Below are 20347 nucleotides of genomic sequence, written 5' to 3'. Positions count from 1 at the left end.
CATCAGGTGATGTGACATGAGCTATTGTATGATGGTACATGCATCCTATGGCAGCCACTAGCCTCTCTGGGACTCCATATGCTCTCATTATGTCAAGCATTTTCCCACGGTGGATGGTATCAAATGCCTTCTTGAAATCGATGAATTATGCATTTACATTTAATTAATTATCAATTATTTCATTTTAAATGATAACAATACATGTAATATGAATCTGCTAAGTGACAGATAAATCTAAATAATTTGGTGGATATGTAGGATATATGACAGATCACAGATTTGACAGCCCCCAATTAATTTGGAAAATGGCCAAATAAGTAAAGTCAACAAATTTGAGATCTATTTTGACATTTTTAGATAATCATTTCACATTTTACATGGATTTAATTGGACTGGACTCGGACCGGACTCGGCTTCGAGTCCGAGTCCTTTTGTGTCCGAGTCCGAGCCGAGCCGAGTCTTTTTGTGTCCGAGTCCGAGCCAAGTCCGAGTCCAACAAAAAGTGGACTCGAGTCCGGACTCGAGTCCGAGTCCGGACTCGAACGATACATCACTGATAAATACTTCTCTTTAGAAACCAAGATAAGGTTTCACTATATAGGCTATTAGTATATAATTAAGAATTTCTCAGCGGAAGAATTCCTAATTTAATAGAGCAAGGTTTAAGTTTTATAACAAGGTTATTACTGGAAGCAGGTACCGTCTGTGCCCCTCACTTTTTATAATAATGGTTTAGTAATGCATATCTCGGTTTAATCTTCACTAAGCGGGTTTATGGCTAGAAAGGTCTCGGTGAATTTGCCGTGGACATAACTGCACTATGATTGTCCTGTGCCTCTGTCATTTAGGATTTAACATGCTGTGTGTCAAACTAAAACAGAAAAGTTAACCTATCTATTTTCTGCAAATGTACGCTGAAAATTAATTTTGTGAAAATCGACCTGAAAGAATAGTTACTAAGGGAACAACCCAAAAGTTCGATGAAGCCCTATAAGGGAAAGTCCTTTGGTTATAGGACTCCCGCTTTTGCGCCCTTTACTCTGATCAGCTCGTAATAGGCAGGATTCAACATTTCACTCTATATTTAATCTTTAATATTATATAAATTTTAAGACTGCTCTTAAATAGATTTACATTTTACAGCCCGTCATGCCATACATTAAGTAATTAACATACGGAAACAAGAAGTCAACACTTTAAATCTTTGTTGTTGGTTTTTATTTGACCAGGATTGATGTGAACGTATGATGTCACTTTAATAGTCTCATCTTCATTCATCTTAAGCAGGGATATGCAACTTCCAGACTGTTTATCTGAATTAACTTTGTAAACTATGTAAATTAATTTATATTTTTGCATATATGGTCGAATCCAACCAAAAGTGTCCACGGGCCAAAAATAAAAGTCCGAAATAAAAATGTGTCCACAATTTTTTCCTTTTGCCCATTGATTGATGACATATTGGCCTTATAGGAACCAAAAGTGCCATTACTAATCTTGAAAAATAAATCCAGGACGTGTGATAGTAAATGTGATATCAAAACCCAATGTTACCTACGAATACCACTAGGATGCTTTCAATATCGCAATACTAATCAACCTAAAACAAATGGAATATTCCCATTAACGCTTTTTTCGTGTAATGTAGACAACAGGGTGTCAGGAAAATGCTAGCTCAACCAGAAAATATTTGTTTTTATTTTTATAACGCGATCAATATGATCTTAGTCAATTTATGCTAGTTTATTTTTGAAAATGAAGTTTAGGTCAGTTTCTGTATTTTATTTATCAAATGCGTATGAATCAATTTACACATTGTATAAGAACGAGTATGATATATGTTTTCAAGAATATTAGGAATTATAAGCATACACCTAACGCTTTATACAATGAAAAGATGAACAAACCCGGGTATTCGTAGGTAACATGAGCGATTTAACAATATCTATATTGAGTTTAGAGGTTTAAAGTTTGCTATTATGGTAATGAATTAATAAAATGGTAGTTTTAGATCTCTTTCAGATGGTACATCCAAATGAATAAATGCTATTACCTTAGATCAAAATTTTTTGATGCTTTTAGCAAGATTTTGACCACTTCATTTTGATATACAAGTAGTTAATCAGCAATTTTACATAATAAATAATTGTTGAATGAATCCGTATATGGGTAATAATAGTGTCCTGGGGTACCGCTTAAAGTTTTTGACAATTAATTTCCATTGGTAGCGAAACTTCATTACACATGTCATGTATTATGCTGTATTCGTAAGTAACATTTCAGTATTTGTAGGTAAGAATTAGACTTTTGGTGGATATCCCAATCAAAACTTCATTTTATAAAGCACTTTGAATGTATCATTTTCTTTATGTGCGTTTATTGATACTTTAGACCCTATCATGTGTTAATAATGTCGGTTCACAGCGGTTGAAAGAGTATTGAAGTAAGAAACAAAGGCACTAAAGTGACTTTAATTTGCTTAATTGCACACAACTCGCTTAAAACCATTATTGCAGACTTGTGAAGTCCATCTTGGAGTCAGTTACGTCTTGTGGCCTTTCGTTTGAGGGCAACTACAATTAGCTTTATACCAGGGTCCATCATTATGTTGTCTAGATCATGAGACAATGAGAACAGTCGTTTTTTCCATGGTATTCGTAGGTAACCTTAGCGAAAACGTCAAAAGTTACCTTCGAATAAATCAATTTGGACACAAATTACTCAGACACCAGAAGGTCGGTAAACATTTAAAATGAAGCACACATGACAGTTGACAAATCCAAGTATTTATCCCTTCTAATCTTCTTTGAATCTGATATTTCTTTCAAATGAGCAGACCGTCGTCTATTTCAGTACATATTTTTCAACAATTAAGCCGTATTCAGTTTTGCATGGTGGGCATGTATGTGAATTCGCAACTTTCACTGACATATGATTTGATAGCAAACATACAGGCCTTCGTTATGTACCAATATGGGCATTGGCATGAATGGCGGTGTTTCACAATACTGTCATGATGTCAAATTGTATTCGTAGGTAACATTCGGTTACCGAAATTTACCTACGAATACTTGCTTTATTGTTGACATGTCAGAAATATTTAAACGCAGGCTATTGAAACTTGGTAGAAATAAAGAGTGTATTACCCTGCACCTATTGCTTAACTATTGTTTACTATTCTCTCACTTTGTGGAAATGACACAGCTTTTAACATATATTCGGAGGTAATGCATATTTTTTACCAAACCTACCTTTGTGCCATTTAGAATTTCTGGCAGCTAAACACAATAATAAAGATGCCTGAATGCAATGCATTTCAGTATTGGACATATCAAAGCTTGTATCAATTGCGCATTTATTAGTGATTTCCATTTTTAAAGATATATCTAGTGCTATGAAAAATTGTATTCGTAGGTAATGTAAAAAATACCACTCAAAAAATGATCACAAAAAATTCATAATTATGTACAAATATGTGAAAAATTGAACAGGCAATCTTTGAATACACGCCTTTCAGGAAATCAATTTAGATTCAATCCAATGACTTCTTTTCATAACTGATTTAGACGTTTTTAAAAATACTTTAAGAAATATTTTGAAAAAATGGGTAAAAATAGCATGTTTTGGGGTCTCTGTGTCTAAGTTTTTCACAGAAGGGGGTCTTATTATATATGGCGCGAAGCGTATGATCAAGGCGAATAAACACAATACAAAAATGAATGTCAATTGATTAATACTTTTAAGTTATGGCCCTGAACATGACGTGTACACTTTTCGTTGGATTCGACCATATGCTTATATGGCTATAATAATCCATGGTCCAAATCTATGGTTATGAATTTTGAAACTTTTGATGACTGCAAAACAATTGAAGAGGAAGTCATGCCATATTTTTTATTATCGTAACTAAATGTGAGTCCTAAATCTAAATGAACTTAATTCTTAGCTATACAGGATACAGAACTCATTCATCATGTTAGTTCACGACTTTCAGAAATACAAAGGATATGATTCATGTTTTTCTCATAAAACAAGTATCAATGGAAACCTATTGAAAAAATAATGTATACATGTCGACATTTGACATAAAGGATATTTTCTGGGTCATAGTTCGTTTAATTTTCTGTGGAAAATTTTTGGCATTGAAATAATAATTAGGAAAATATTGCGATTACAACGTACACTCGAACGTACAGGACTCATCTTACCACTTTCATGTTTTTAAAGTAGTCTCGCGGGCCGCGCGAAATTTGCAGGCGGGCGGCATGTGGTCAGCGGCAGCGGGCCGTAGTATTGCCCACACATGATCTAAAGCAAATTACAAGATAATTTATGCTCTTTATTATTTCTGATGAACATCTCTTGCAATCCAACTATTAGTAACATTAAGCAAGCAAGCCCGCGCTAGCGGGCTAACTGTCTTTTAAATACTTGTATCTGGACCCACTCACTGCATCACCTTGCATTTTATGTTGAGTACAAAACTGATGAAATAAGTTTCAATTTTATAGCAGATTATAATATTCTTATTTAAACAGTCGCTGTCAGTCACCCGTTTCGAAGTCTACCAGACTCCTTTTTCTACACTATTCTTGCTGTGACGATCCTCTGTTTACCACTGAAGCTGGTTGTTCAGCAACGCGGTTGCCAGCTTTATTCCAAGGAGATCGTCAAAAACATGACTGCGATTGTATTGCCCTCGTCTCTGTTCGTGGTGGTGCATTGCTTCCTGATCTACAATAGTGTACAAAAGGGAGTCTAGTAGACTTCAAAACTTCCACAGTGAGTACTATATAGAAGTAGACTAGAAATAAGAATGATCTGCTGTTATATTTCAATGCCAGTCCTGATGAACATATTCAGTAATAAGTTTGAATTTGTTTCGACCTTGCCTTCAGAACTTCTCTCAAGATTTTCTCTTTTGTTTATATTTACATTTCTTTTCATGTTTGATATGGGCTTTTTCAGCCAAATAATTTGATTTAAAACCATTTTGAAGTAGCCACTGTGGAACGTCAATGTTGAACGTCAGAAAATACTTGAATTTGAAAACTACCGTATATATTCAAATCCTTTAAAAAGATCAACTTTTACTAATGTTTTAACTACTTTTTTTACCAATGTAATCGGACTTTTTGACCCCTCCGGCCTCCCCACTAACGAACAGGACTTCATCGAACTTTTGAGTTGTTCCTTAACCATTGAATGGAACATATTACCATTGAATAATCAAACGCCATGTGTCGTGAGTTTAATGACAAGAATTATAGTAAAAGTTATATATTATAATCAAACTTCCATGGTCTTAATTACCTGTTACTCCGCATATCACGAAGGCAAGAAGCACCAGAAGAGACTTCATCTTGGTATCATTAACGACACAAGAGTATGTACGCTATGTAATACTACCACACAGCAGAGATCGTCACGAGTATCGACACTGCGACAATTATGAGCCCTTTGAAACAACACTTCCTTATCCAACTGCGAGGGTCGGTCAATAAGCTAAATCGGCAGTGGAAGTTTGCAATGCATTGTGGGGCAATTTTTGCAGTTTTGGGACACTCTGCCCTCCTCTGACCTATCGGGAAAATTCAGAACGATTGGTTTTTGTGTGTAAAAAATATAATTTAAAATGTTTTACTAAAATAAAAACAAACCCCCCCAAAAACATGGTTATTTTGTATTTAAATATTTTTAATGATAACATTATTACAATAATGAAATAATTAATAATACTGTATACTGACGGTATATAAATTAGCTACATGTATTTGAATGAGTTTTCAACTTCGTTAATACTGCTGTTTTTATCATTTTTTCCAAGCATTTTATTTCAAAAATGCCAAACGACAACCTGAATGACTTATCCTTCACTCTTAATCAATTTATAAACAATTTTATTTTTTTTTTACACTTGCGCTGGGATCACTGAATGAGACTTTAAGATGAGCAAATGTTCAAGCAAGCAATTTTGGAGTTGCACAATAGCATGGTCTCAAACTGTAGGAAAGAAGACAACATTTTTTACACCTTCCTTTCATTTATATAGCTATGAATGATCCATAAGGAATTGGTATTTAAAAAGATTGAATCAGATTGATCAGATTGACCATTAATGACAAAAACCACCTTTATAATGCCGTCTCTAAATAACCTCCAACCTCATTAACACTACGACCACTGGTGGCATCTTCATACGCAGTCTGTGATTGCACGTTATTTAATATTTGTTTAGTCTTATGCTCATCATCATCTCTTGGATAATCCCATTGTTTCAACGAGTCATCATTATATTCAACTTTTTGTACGACAAAACGACCTGTACCCGGTCTATTTCGCGGAATTGACTCACTATTTGTTTTGACATTATGTGGATGATTGTTTGTGTCCATTTCAGGCGTTGTTACCTTCTGAATGTTAAATCTTCCGACAGAGTGGGCCACATTTGGTGTGTCAGAGTGGTCAACATTTAAATTGTTCAGATCTGTATTGACTTTCGTTACCTTGAATCTCCCAGTGCTGCCAGTGTTATCAATTGACGTCTTTTTATTTGGATCGGTCGCTTCTACTTTTTGTACTGTGAATCGTCCTTTTTTACTTTGTTGTTGCTGATCACCTGTGGTGACATTCACATCAACATTCTGAACAACAAATCGACCCTTTGTTTGTTCTTTGTCTTGACTGCTTACATTAATTCCATCGTGTTTCTGTACATTGTATGAAGTCCCGGTGTTTTGAATGACGTTCGCCTCATTTTCTCCAACTTCTTGTACGGTAAATTTCCCTACAAGTGCTTTGGTAGGAGGAGATATCTTTTCTTTTGCGGCAACATTTTTAATATGCTGATCAAGTTGTGGGTTTTGCTCCTGCTCATATGATGGTGATGACGGTTGTCTCCTTCCCATCTCAGGTGTGCTTATTGTTTGGACGGCAAACCTCCCTACGCTACGAGCAGCATGCCTAGATGCCGATTCATCTCGTATATCATCCGGCCGCTGTGAGTCTTGGAATGGTATGACGTCAGTGATACTAGTTGTGGATGATGTGTCACTGTCATCGGAAAAATCCCATTCAAACGGAGCAGTTTGATTGGTCGGTAAAAAGGGCATGGTCACTGACCTAGGCCTTACTAGAACGTTCGAGGCAGCTGCGGCTTCTTCATCATCTGAATCGAAATCCCAGTCAGGCAACGCCCGTGAGGGCACTCTCTTTCTCTCTGGTAGATGTTTAGAGGCATTTTTGTGTTGTCTTGGCAATGGTTTCGAGGTATGTTTATTTAACAACGCTTCCTTCTCTTCATAGCAGATTCTATCGCAATCAGAAATACTGCCACCAGCAGAACTTTGATCAGAAGATGATGTTTGATTTCCAAAAACGTTCTCTTTTTGAATACTCTTTCTGATGTGTTTCTCTCTTCTTTGCACCCAACTCATCTGTTTCCCTTCATCTGAGGATAGTCCTCCGTCAACACTTGCTTGACTACGATCACTTTCATTTTCTTCTTCTTTGATCGATTTCTGCACCACAAATCTGCCAACTTTTACTTTCCTTCCAGATGCTACCTCATCTGCGATGACTTTATCTCGATCGTCGTTGCCTCTTGAAGACGAGTTTTTAAGCATCGAAAATGTGTCGCCATAAGTACCACCTGCGTTTAGTAACTCTCCCATTTTGATTTCCCAGTTGACTGGGAGAAAGGCGGCATCAGAGGGTCGTGCTCTTAAGGACTTGGCGGATGACAACGGATTAGAACTGGCAATAGATCCTGATTCGATCTGTCAAAAGATGAAGAAGTCGAGGGATTAGGGCAAGCAGGTCCCATCTAAAATAGCTGTTATTATCAAAGACAGAGATAAAAATATTCTATCGCGTCTGATGTCACTGTCAATTATGATCCTTGATTGGTTTACACAAGTCAATAGCGCGTAAAAGGAAGGCCGATTTATCTGGTGCTGATCGGAGAAAAGGAATAGCAGCAAATGGCGAAAAATTGCGTACTTTTAGGCATTGTTGACATGGTGCCTTCGCAAAAGAAAGTTTCCTACTACAAAGACCTAACTTTTGAGATGGTTTGCATGTTTGATGGTGCAAAATTAACAATAAGGCGCCTGGTTATACCGCCGCGTTCAGCAAGTCATCGTCATGACATTTGTAAACAAACCGTGTTCGAGTTTGATCGACAGATGACGTCAGACTGCAAAGGTTGATACCAAATTTGATATCAAAAGTTTAATCATCGTAAGCATAGGAACCGTTGTTTGGAAATTCGTGCAATTTTAAAAATGACAAATTACGAATTGACCACGCAAAATCCAATGCATTGTATCAGCTTAACTTGCCTGCGCACAATTAAAAGAGCGGGGTATTTGATTTGCATTTTGACATGCATGGGTAAACCTTTAACCTGTCAGCTATTCAGGCGACGTAATCCTGGCACTCACGCTAGCTCCACTCCCTATGTCATTTTTAAAAGTGCACGAATTTCCAAACAACGGTTCCTATGCTCACGATGATTAAACTTTTGATATCAAATTTGGTATCAATCTTCGAAGGAAAGTGTATAGAAAATTATTATATAAATTATTTTGCCATAAACTCATCAGACATCGGGATGGAACTAGTGGCGACTTTTTAATTTGACTGTGTTTTATATCAACCTCGTCCCCTCTGTTATTGATGCGTGGCTGTATTAATTATAATCCTAGATTATAAATAATTGGCTATAGGGTATATTGCTGATCCATTGATTATCCTTTTCTGGTGCATTGTGGGATAGAAAAGGGGGCAAATCGATCGCTAATTTGCCCCTTTTCTATCCCACAATGCATCAGAAAAGGATAATCAATGGATCAACAATATACCCTATTATTATAATAGACACATCAATCGATATGATCATTGGCTATAATTACTATTCGTGATGATTTCCAACAGACACAATCAAAGATTTCATTGGCTGGCACGTCATGTTACTTGCCGCTGTGCAACCGGCATGAAAGTCCGACAGGGGCAGGCATCCACACACCGACATCGCCCGGTTAATAATTACATTATACAGCAGAGACACTGAAATGAATACCCGGGATCGATACACGTGAAAGTGCTATGCACGATTTGATATTCAGACGATTGAAATCTTTGGATACCGGGGTAGAAAATGATGAATATCTCCCGTAATTGATTTAGTCTAAAGAAGCCAGATTTTGTTCCTTGCACTTGAATATACCGTAAAACCTCGTCTACAAGCATATAGAGTGTTTTTGATGAAAGCTAACCTAATCAAATAAATTACCGCTAAAAGCATATACAAATAAGTACTATTGTAAAACTCATCTATTGTATTGGCATATTAACAACAGCCTCGTATTAATTTAGCTTTCATCAAAAACACTCTATATGCTTATAGACGAGGTTTTACGGTATGTGTTCAACGGATATGATAGTCGTTAGCTAGCGTCTTGAGAAAGAAGCGTGCATCTTGAACTCAAAAACTGACAAATATATTCTTATTTTATATGTGCCGAACTATAGCGCAGCGTAGGCTAGCTGCACTCACTCCCGTGGAGGCAGTCTAAAAGCATATGACAATTGACCTCATCATGGAGTATACATGTATATGCTCTCTCACACACAGAGAGGTCAATTACCAGGCTATTGTCAGTAGCCTTAGTCGGATGTCCCTCGGCTCATTATGCGTCTCAAAGGTCGATCGGAACAAAATGGCCATGCGTGGCGGTGGATTCAACCTACCATGGCGATTTCTGCCATGAAGATATCGGGGCGATGACACTGTGATGTAGCGGCCAGCGGCATGACGTATAAGCCAATGACAAACCTTGATTGTGTCCGTTTTTCTGCAATGCGCGTGCGTCACGTCGCTACGGCAAGCGTCATGACAGTAAGAAACCAGCATCAGAAACATACCTCTTGATCATCCTGTAACTTGGCCCATTTTGTTCTCATCAACAAGATATGAGTGAAGACTTGCGGAATACAAAAGTAGAAAAACATGAATACGAGAAAAGTACCGATGCAGATGAAGATCAGTTCCGGGATGACCACGTTCAAATCGCCAGCCTTACGGTACGTGTTCCTATATTCGTTGACTGTTGAAAAATTTAGTAGAAGTTTAAATTTTAAATTTCGAACCATAATATAATTATGTTCTTTTTGCCGGGCCCAATGAAATTCCCATACTGGGTTGGTCGGTAATTGTCATTTTATTTTGTTAATATTTGCTCTGAAAAACATTCAAATATAGATTTCTTTTTTATGATGAACAATGGTCGGCAGTCGGTGACGCAACGAACAAGGGTTTTTGCTTATCTAATGGTTGAACCTGTTCGCTTATAAAGTATCATTGTAATAATGTATCACTGGTGTTAGATTTATGTTGAAATCGATGATGTACAGTAACTTTTACGCTTTGCTATTAGTATTATGAGAAGTTTACATGTGTGACCAAATTACGTCGTAACCAGATTTACGTGGTGGTGGGCGTATCTGCCCGAAGTTGAATAGTCAACACTCATCCCATCTACTGATGGATAGTGAATCAATTTTGAACATTGATGTTTAGGAATTTGACACATTTTTTTTTTGTATTATCTGTGAATAAGTTTAAACAATAGAAAAAAAGATTAATATATATAATTAATCGCTCCGAAACCTACCTTTGTGATGTGAACATGCGTTAGGTTTCTCATCCGACTCATCCCCGCAGTGATTTACAGAATCACATGTCAGCATAGAAGATATACAACGACCATTGGCACAACGGAACTTACGAAAATCTTTACACTTCTTATCTGTAGCAAGATATAAAAACATGTGGGACAGCTATTTATTGGAGGGGTGTAGTGTAGAAAAATGGGTTTTAAAGATCAGAACAATGTACTGCAACTAACCAGATCGTACCATTTCAGTAAACAATTTGAATAACTTAATAATAGTACACTAGACATTTCTCATGAACTGTTGTTCAAATAATGTTATCATGGTTTATTATTATTATTATTGGTTTGAATTGTTCTTACATTGAAGTTCGTTCATTAAGGACACGCAAATATGTGCTTTTTGTCACAATACGAGTTTTTCGAGATTTTGCTTTTCATATTTAAGGAATTCAATATTATGCTCTATGTTCTACAGTTCATCTGATTTCTTTTTAATTCAATTTAATTTACCATATCAAAGTGATGTCGCAGGAAATCCACCCTTCTCTTCAGAATTACGGAAAATAATAATATTTGAGAAAATCACAACTCACGTTCCTGATACCTCAAACGGTAACTTTTTTGATGATATAGGCCCCCTAATAGATTTTCAGCTCAATACACGATGAGCCCAAATGTGACCTGCTACGATGAAATGAGCGTTAAGTCGCAAATTAGTAGTTTCAAAACATCCTGACTGCCTGAGTTGATGTTCATTGTTTGCCGCGCATCTGTACAAGCCAGTAGTAAGTCCTTCGAGAATGCCCATTGTGCCCCCATTCACAAAGGGTGTACAGACAAACTACTTTAAGAAACAAAGAACACCAACGCAGCAGCCAGGGCATTTCGAAACTACCAACTTGAGACTTTATTCTCATTTCGTGGTAGCAGATCGCAATTGGTCTCATTTCCAATGGCATAGTTCAGTGATCTCCATTCAATAACCAACACAAGGTCATTATGTGAATGTACAAGCGTATTGAGGTCAAGGAACTGTGCCATGACAGATCGATGAGCATGTTTGATATCCTATAATGAAAGACAGAAATAAAAAGACTTGTTCGCGTCTGAAATTCTGACAACTAGACAGAAAATGCCGTACTGCACAAGTCGGCAACCAATCACGGCGCACCTTTGCCCTGACGTCAGATGCGAACTAGCCTTTTTATCTCTGTCTTTCATTATAGTATAGTATTCACCTGGAAAAAGAGCTGTAATAACTGCTCTAAAACCTCTTCCATTTGTGGCGCCATCGGTGATGAAAACAAGACGCATCGCGTCACCTCGTGACGTTATCCGCGTCGTAATGCGTCTTCCTTGTCCACACATGAGATGTGGCTTCTTCGTAGGTTTTGACGTATCATCGTAAATCTCTAGATAGTCTCCGTAGCAATCTGCGTTACCTCGTATATCTATATCTTCTATCTGTAAAGATTGGATGCGGATTCTAAAAATGGTTATTTTTGGTCGTTTGCCAATGTTATTGCTGTATTATTACAAGAATTTACTATTTCGTCCTTTAGTCTTATCCTAAATTTATTTCTACCCTAAAATCTACCGTGTAAGCCCTAGTTACGCGCTTCACTTGATATTGCTTAGCAAAGTGACGTAGATCTATCGGTGACAAGAACAGTGGACTTCGGGTATATATATAAATGCGCATTTATAAATGCGCACGTGACATCTACAAGTCGCCATACCTGGATGTGCACAAATTCCACACGCAAAAGTATAGGCGAAAATGACAGGTTACAAGGAAAATTGGTTTTGCAAAATAGTGGCATTCATTGCAAAGGGCAAAATAATTTGACCCGAAACATAAACTCTTTATTTGGATTTTCCATTACGGAAAAAAAAAATTTATGACGGAAAAGCTAGATATAGCTGATTTAAAAAGTTATATTTCATTATTTCCGTGCTAAATGGGCGTGGCAATTGGCCATATCGATGACGAAATGTGATTCTTACTGGCATTAAGGTCAGAACTGGGTAGCTGCCGATGCTGTTATTTGATAATGTTTGCACGTAGGGAACTTAGGGGGCTGTCATTTTCTTCGGAAGGAAGGGGTCATGGATTTATTTATTTGGGAGTCAAGATAAGTATCCCCCCCCCGTAGCGCCGCCAATGAACATAACTCTGACCCTAATTTTAACTCTAATTATAACGTAAATTGAGGAAACTATAATTTTAGCCCTTTTCGGTATAATGACCCTCTCAAACTAATAGGCTAGATGTCCCCGCCCGACCTCCTCAACTCTAACTTACTCATTCGCTCGAAAATGGACAAAAAACAAATTCAAAATGTGTTTTTAAGCACCTTTTTGTGTCCCCCATGCTAAATCGGTAATCTGTACACCCTTTGTCACCCTTTGACGTACAATTTAGAGTATAAACACGTAGATGACTGTACATGATCTAATCATCCCGACTGGAAGATGTTGAGGAAGACTCGTATACTATACATCACGCTCATACGTTATATGACAATTTGACGTACAATCACGTATGTGATGCATGGTTTGAGGTTTATTCAGCTAGTAAGTTAGATCTCGCCATACACATTATTGTCATGGTATTATATTGTAATTGTATACGTCAATTTTGTTCAGTTTGATTCAACCGGCTTATAAAGTTTTACTTTACACGGAAGGGGAAAGTTAGCAAAAAAAACAACAATTAATTTATGAGTGTAAAAGGGGGGAGGGGTGGTTTTGGGAGAAGAGGGGGGGGACAAATAATATTTATAAAATTATAAGTAAGGAGAAAGAGAGAAACCCTGTTCTACGGGCGAACGGACCTTTCAAGTAGGGTCGGTCGGTCGGTTGGTATTTTTTATAAAAATATTTAAATAACCCAAAAAATCACAAAAATCTGTAAATAAATTTCAATTTGAGAAAATACAAAAAAAAATTGTCTTGAAATTTCCGAAATTTGGTGTCGGCATTCATTTGTACAGGAAAAATTTGTTTCCTAATTTGTTCAAAATAGAACAGGGTTTTCGTTTTTCGTCGCATAAATAAATAAATAAATAAATAAATAAATAAATAAATAAATAAATAAATAAATAAATACATAAATAAACATTAGTTATGTTTGTACATGGGGGGTGCTGTGCAATAATCATGATCCTTTGATATCCATGATTTATCCTTGCAAATTTATAGCATCGAACCTCCAGCCAATGTTCCTTGCCAGTGCTAGCCACGAAACAAGGTTACAACTGTAGCCACTCCTTCAATGGTCGCCATTTCAGTGATTGACAGTGATGTAATGCAAATATGGCGCTGGCCATCTGGTCACGTGCGCATTTATAAAAGCGCATTTATATATACAACCGAAGTCTACTGAAGAATTGAAGCTTCAGATCGAGCCCCGGTCATAACGAGGCGAATTCTATATAGAACCAAGTGTGAATGTTGGCAAAAGCCAGGGGTACGGGGTGCGACGCACCACCAACAAATGCCAATTCCAAAAGAAAAAAAAAATGGGTTTTTTTTTTCGACCGACGATCCATCTATCAAAATTGGTTATGCAAGCAAACAATCTAACAATTATTAAACTCTTCAGTAAACAAGGTTCGTTCGTTATGTCTGATCCAGAAAACGCACTTACTTGTGCACGTTTCGGCACACACTGTTGCCTTTGTCAACAATTTATGATGAGTATCTTCTGGGGGTTTTCTTGATCCCTTTTGCATCAATCATGTGAGATAAATTGACGCTGTCCTTCGTGTCTGTTCATAGTTGTATGCCCCCACTTTCTTATTTCTCCAGCCTCCTTTATCCAGCCTTTTTTAACGAGACTGTAGAAATAAGAAAGAGTGGGCGTACAGTATACTTACCCTTAAGAACATTTTCTGTCCCTTGTAATATCCTTTGATTGTCACGGAACAGTTGACGTTGGGTTGGTACTGATGGCCCATCTGGGAGTAGATTCGCTCGCCATGAGATACAACTGTTTGGCCACATCGTGATTGCATATACACTACGGAGAAATATACAGTCCATAACTTATAAGTTCCCCCCTAATATATAGTAATACTTTTTAAAATAAGTCGAAAAATATTTTACGAAATATAAAACTGTAAAAAGATATGTATAGCCCTATTTGTTTTACCCCTGTGGACCAATTTATTGCGTCACACAACATTGCGTTCAAAAGAGGCGGTTTTAAAAGTTGCACCTGAGCCCATATATATATAGCAGTCAGGTTATCTCGATAATAGTATAGTATAATATAATATAATATAATATAATATAATATAATATAATATAATATAATATAATATAACATAACATAACATAACATAACATAACATAACATAATATAATATAAACAAAATAATAATAATGAACATACCATCGCATAAGCATGGATCACAAAACAACATCCGTAAAACAGTCGCTGCAATAATAAACCACTGCTGCGGTAAATGTACCGAATTGCCCAACACTCTTTTCATTGATCAAACTGGTAAAAGATTCAAATAATATTCACAAAGAAACTGGAGTTAAAATATGAAGTAGTCACCAATAAATATTTTGAATTCTGTCATAACTTCACTAGGCCTTCACCATGTACACTGTGAATCAACACAATGCAGTATCAATTGCCGTATAGGGGCAACGAGAACACAAAGTTCAAATTGCTTTATCAATGATTGCTAACAGATACGATCACATTAAGATAACACTAAATAAATAATATCCTTGGCTTGTACCAAATAGGCCTACATGATATATAGATTATCCGATGATTTTTGTATTTTAATGCTGACCCTGTCCTAGGCCTATATTGCACACTCCATTGGTTTTGATATCCATTATGGTTTTAGTCCATACATTTTATCTATCAATAGTTTTATACACAATTTCTTTTGTCACAAAAATATATTTCTCAGTGCACTATGTACACATTCTTTCACATGAAAATAAACAATTTTTGGTGGGCAGAACCCGGGGGCAGAAGCAACAAACATGTAGGCCTATGCAATTTCTCGCCGGGAATCATCGCAAGCGAAAATTTTCCACTGACCATGCAGCAACTTCGTTGGATATATTGGATACTTCATAACACAAAACATTCAAAAACAGTAATTAAAAGTTGGTGTTAAAGTACTAAAACCAATAAAATTACGACGAATTTAGCCAATCTTGGCAGCACGCCTCTCCTCCCTCCAGGTCTGTTTACGGTATACGATGAGCGCCGCCTATCAAGAGCAGGGTAAATTATCAATCCAAATTTAAGGTGGCGCTCTACACCTTCGACTGACTGCTGCTGCATGACTGCTCCGAGGGCGCAGTGCAATAAAAAAAAACCCCATTAATTTTTACATGTTCCTGATTGATCAAGGTGTCTTGATTTTTTTAATCGGATTCAAATCTTGTCTGTCTGAAATAAGAGATGAGAAGTTCATTAACATGTGGGCATTTGGGGGAGGGGAATTTGATCAAAAACAAGGACCCAAAAGTCAATGGTTCCTTATTAAATGTGACTGAAATAGATCATTGAATGTAAAATTCATCCTATGAAAAGAGGCACAAATTGTTTTATTTCAACACGAACCCCCCCCATTCTTGTAAACTCTATATGATCCGGAAGACAACATTACTGTTACATGTCGCGGACAAATAGGTTATTGTATCTTGTAACTTACATACGTGCCAGGTTGAATTCATTTCTTGTTTGGCGTCATATGGCGGATACTTGGCCAAGATATGACCTATTAAAGGCCTATGGGCAGTCGTGGTTTGTAATACCTATAATGTAACATTGACTGACTGGGGTAAATAACGGTAGGGGAGCAATGTTCAACTTGGACAACAAAATTTAATTTCAATAAAAAGTTGTTTTCCAAATGGACAAGATGTCATAATGCTCTGCGTGCTAGCCTTGGATAGTCTTCAACAAAAAATGTCAAAGTTTTGAAATCATGAGGCCTATCTCAAAATGGCAAGAGCTATCTTAAGAACCACTGAACCAATACGAGGCTTGCATGTTTGTACTCATTTTAATGCATGTTTCACACTGATGGAAATTACAATTCCGATTTTTTTAACTTGTCGTCTGCAGTCCATACCCTAACAACTAGCAAAAGGAGGGGTAATTAGGCCTCAGTGCCAATTGAATAACGTTAATTCAGTGTATCTAAATACTAAGTACTCGACCGACAAAAAAGATCTTCTCAGTTCCACATGGGTATCAATTTTCCCACATTTTGGAAAAATTAGTAATTTCTTTGTTCTCTCAGCCTTTTATGACAATCAAGACGGATTGACGTCAGCTTTCGCGAAATATATCACTTATTATCCAACCTTGCTGACGACGATTACTATACTAGAGTCCGTCGGTATATCGAAATCGGTCAGAATTATCGCTGCTGGTAATCGTACATCGGAAGTTGAAACATCTGGGTTTCCGGTAGAAATTTTTTCGACGCATCTGCTTTAACTTTCTTGATGAAAATTTGTAAATAAAGTGAAAGAAGAAATGCTTTTTTCCTTTTTTTTTTTTTTTTTTTTTTGCTTTTTTTCTATCATCATGTAAAAGTATGTTCTGAATCGGTCTACATCCTCATGGTCCTTGACCTTAGAATTACTCATTGAAAAGATCCTCTAGTCATAATAAGATCAAACAAACGTCCTAAGGTACAATATAAAGACCACGGCGACAAGAGACTAATTTTCTGCGGTGTTTCATGTCTCAATATTCAATTTACCCACACACCATGTCCGATTCACATTTTGCTAATTGGCGTTTGTCTATAGTTGATAAACTCATACACATAGTCATTATTAAGATTACTTTCGATGACTTCACAACAACTTCCGCTATGACAACAATGACCTCACTAAGTCAATGTCAACGACGCATGTAAATATTAAAGATGCTAAAGGGACATGCACATATAAATTGTCGCCACAAACCAGATTATGGCATGTTACGTTTACCAACAACACTGTGTTGAACTTGATTAGGAAGCTTATTACTACCACTAACCAGTGCTTGTATTTTGGTTCGCCAGATCATTATTCATTCTTAGCAGTTCAGTAGCTAAATCGATTTTGATCGATTAAGGTGGTACTACATCCACTGATAAATTTTGTGACTAATTTTGCATTTTTCGCAAAAAATGACTACACATTGGTAATAAAAGTTATGTATATTATCATGATTATAGCGGCAAGGAATCCAATTCCTTCACTGAAATTTCAGTGATTTAAAGACAAGTGGTTCATTATAATATGTTAAGAAATGAGTTACATTCTAGCGGTACCTCTTTTCTTATCATAAATAACGAACCGCTTGTGTCTTGAGTCACTGAAATTCCAGTGTAGAAACTGGATTCCTTGCCCTAAAATATATAACTTTTGTTACCAGTGTGTTATTATTTTTTGAGAAAAATACAAACAGTCGCAAATTTATCAAGGGATGTATAGTACCACCTTAAGGCACTCAGACTCTGGTGCGTTCAAGTTCGAACCCCTGTTCTCGTATAATAATATTGGTTGAGCTATCTTTAAATTCCCCTGGGCCAGAACCTACTGCTAATTGTCCCGGTCTGCTCGTACGAAACTGAGGGAGGTGATTCTGGTTGCGATGGTTATTATATGTAGGCTAATAAGGTTCGGCCTGCATAGAGCTATATCCCTGAATGAAGCGAGTTGGATAAGGTGTGTTTTGGGCCATAGTGGTCAGCGACTTTCCGTCAAGCACATCGTTCTCATGTAATTGCGCTAAAGAAATCCGTGCCTTAATTCATGTTTTTGATGATCGAGATCGAGGGAGCTGAATTCCGGCGGTGGCCATACTTTAGTATGAAAGCAAATTGACAAACAACGACATCGCTGTTTTGACGTCGTCGTTGTTGTTGATGTTGTTGTGTTCTTGTTGTCGTGATGCTGTTGTTTCTGTTGTTGTCGTCGTCGCTGTTGTTGTGTCGCTGTTGTTGTCGTCGTTGTTGTTGTCGTCGTCATTGCTGTCTTTAGGCCTATTGTTGCTGTCGTCGTTGTCGTTGTTGTATGTTGTTGTTGCTGTTGTCGTTATTATTGTTGTTGTCGTCGTTGTCATTGTTGTCGTTGCTGTTGTATGTTGTTTTTGATGTCATTGTTGTTGCTGCTGTCGTTGTCGTTGTTGTGTATGTTGCTGTTGTTGTAATTGCTGGTGTTGTTGTTATTTTGTTGTTGTTGTTGTTGTTGTTATTTTCTTATTCTAGTTCTTGTTCTTGCTGTTCTTGTTATTTGAGAACGAGGCTCCCGAACTTTTTTGTGGAAAACATTTTATGCACTTTATTAAACCAGTAATAAGTAAAATTATTTTAGAATGATAAGGCATTTCATACAAAATGTTCCTTTAACCATAGCCTATATCGGAAAGTTAGTGACTCCTATATGGGTCAATCATTATGTCCTTTTTGCGATCTAATCAGCGAAGTGGGTTCAACTAGTCAATCGAGAAGGCCTATTCACAGAAATAAACCGAAGCAAAGCTGACTGAAAAATATAATTGCAAGGAACACTTGAGGTTTTTACTTTTAAAACCTACATTTTGGTCAAAAATTGTGCTGGGATAGGTCGTTTTCAACAGATTTACCATATTCGCCTTGCTATAAACATTGAATTGCGTTATCTGTTGACCTAATAAAAGCTAATAAAAAATGTGTATATGGGGGAAGTGTTAGCTTTCGTTCGATATTTAAAAAAATTCTGATTGCATGAAGGGAACACTTGAGGTTTTGACAAAAACCAATCACAGATTTCTATTTTCCACTAGATCACACACAGCTCTTGTGATGCTATGCACTCAACCGTGTAGTAAAACACAGTCTGCGTAGAGTCTATAGACTCGCTGTGCTTGGGAATTGTGCGTAGATGCATTTATAAGAGAATCGTTTTTGTAGTCAAACCTTTTCATATGGCCCATGGTTAGGATTTGGGTTATGCTCATGGTTAGGGCTATGGCTAGGGCTGTGCTCATGGTTAGGGTTAGGGCTATGCTCAGGGTTAAAGGGTTAGTGTTGTGTGCAGGGTTATTGTTAGGCCATATGCATAGGGTTATGCTCAGGGTTAGGTTAGGGTTGGGGACGGCCCGGGTACTATAACCGAAGCAACAAAACCCTGTCCTTATTAGGTCGCTTGCAGGGTATCATCTTAAGGCCCCCTATATTTTAACATCTGATTAGCAATCACTGATAGGCCTAGGCTTCACGAGTAGGCCTAGTTAAGACAAAGGTTTAGTACAAAACTGAAGAATTAAAGAGAAAGTTGGGACGATACGAACAAAGTACACGTACCCTATGCATCATCATTACATAAACTTACAGTAACCTTACGTTATCCTTTAAATCAGTAAATATTTGTTACCTATTAAAGATTTATAAAAATATAAAATATTTTCCTTTGGTTCATTATACTTTATATACTGCTTTATCATGCCTGGATCATCGTCAAGTGATCTATATATTTGTTATTATTATTAGTTTATGCACCCCCAAATATCTACCTGTAGATGAATATGCTTATTGGCGCCAAAACAGGAAAAGAAATGGCGGGAGAAATGGTGACTTCCCACTCCCTCGTCTATGACAAACCAAGTGTTCCCTTTTTTCAGGCATTTTCAGCCGGAAAGC

At 37.0% G+C, this 20347-nt stretch overlaps 1 protein-coding gene across 1 annotated transcript; it reads right to left on the bottom strand.

Moving 5' to 3' along the window:
* Positions 1 to 6011: 6011 nt before the first annotated feature.
* LOC140136592 (uncharacterized) lies at positions 6012 to 14708 on the bottom strand. Its single transcript, XM_072158277.1, has 5 exons — positions 14561 to 14708; positions 11918 to 12143; positions 10677 to 10811; positions 9928 to 10109; positions 6012 to 7778 (listed from the first exon to the last, which is right to left on the bottom strand). Exons 1-5 carry the CDS (start codon positions 14696 to 14698, stop codon positions 6135 to 6137), a joined length of 2325 nt encoding a protein of 774 aa, XP_072014378.1. The 5' UTR covers positions 14699 to 14708; the 3' UTR covers positions 6012 to 6134.
* Between the last annotated feature and the right edge of the window lie 5639 nt (positions 14709 to 20347).

This window comes from Amphiura filiformis, chromosome 16 (genome assembly GCF_039555335.1).
Source record: "Amphiura filiformis chromosome 16, Afil_fr2py, whole genome shotgun sequence".
Lineage (NCBI taxonomy): Eukaryota > Metazoa > Echinodermata > Ophiuroidea > Amphilepidida > Amphiuridae > Amphiura > Amphiura filiformis.
The sequence above is the reverse complement of the archived record's forward strand: the minus strand, read 5'-3'. Positions and strand labels throughout refer to the sequence as shown.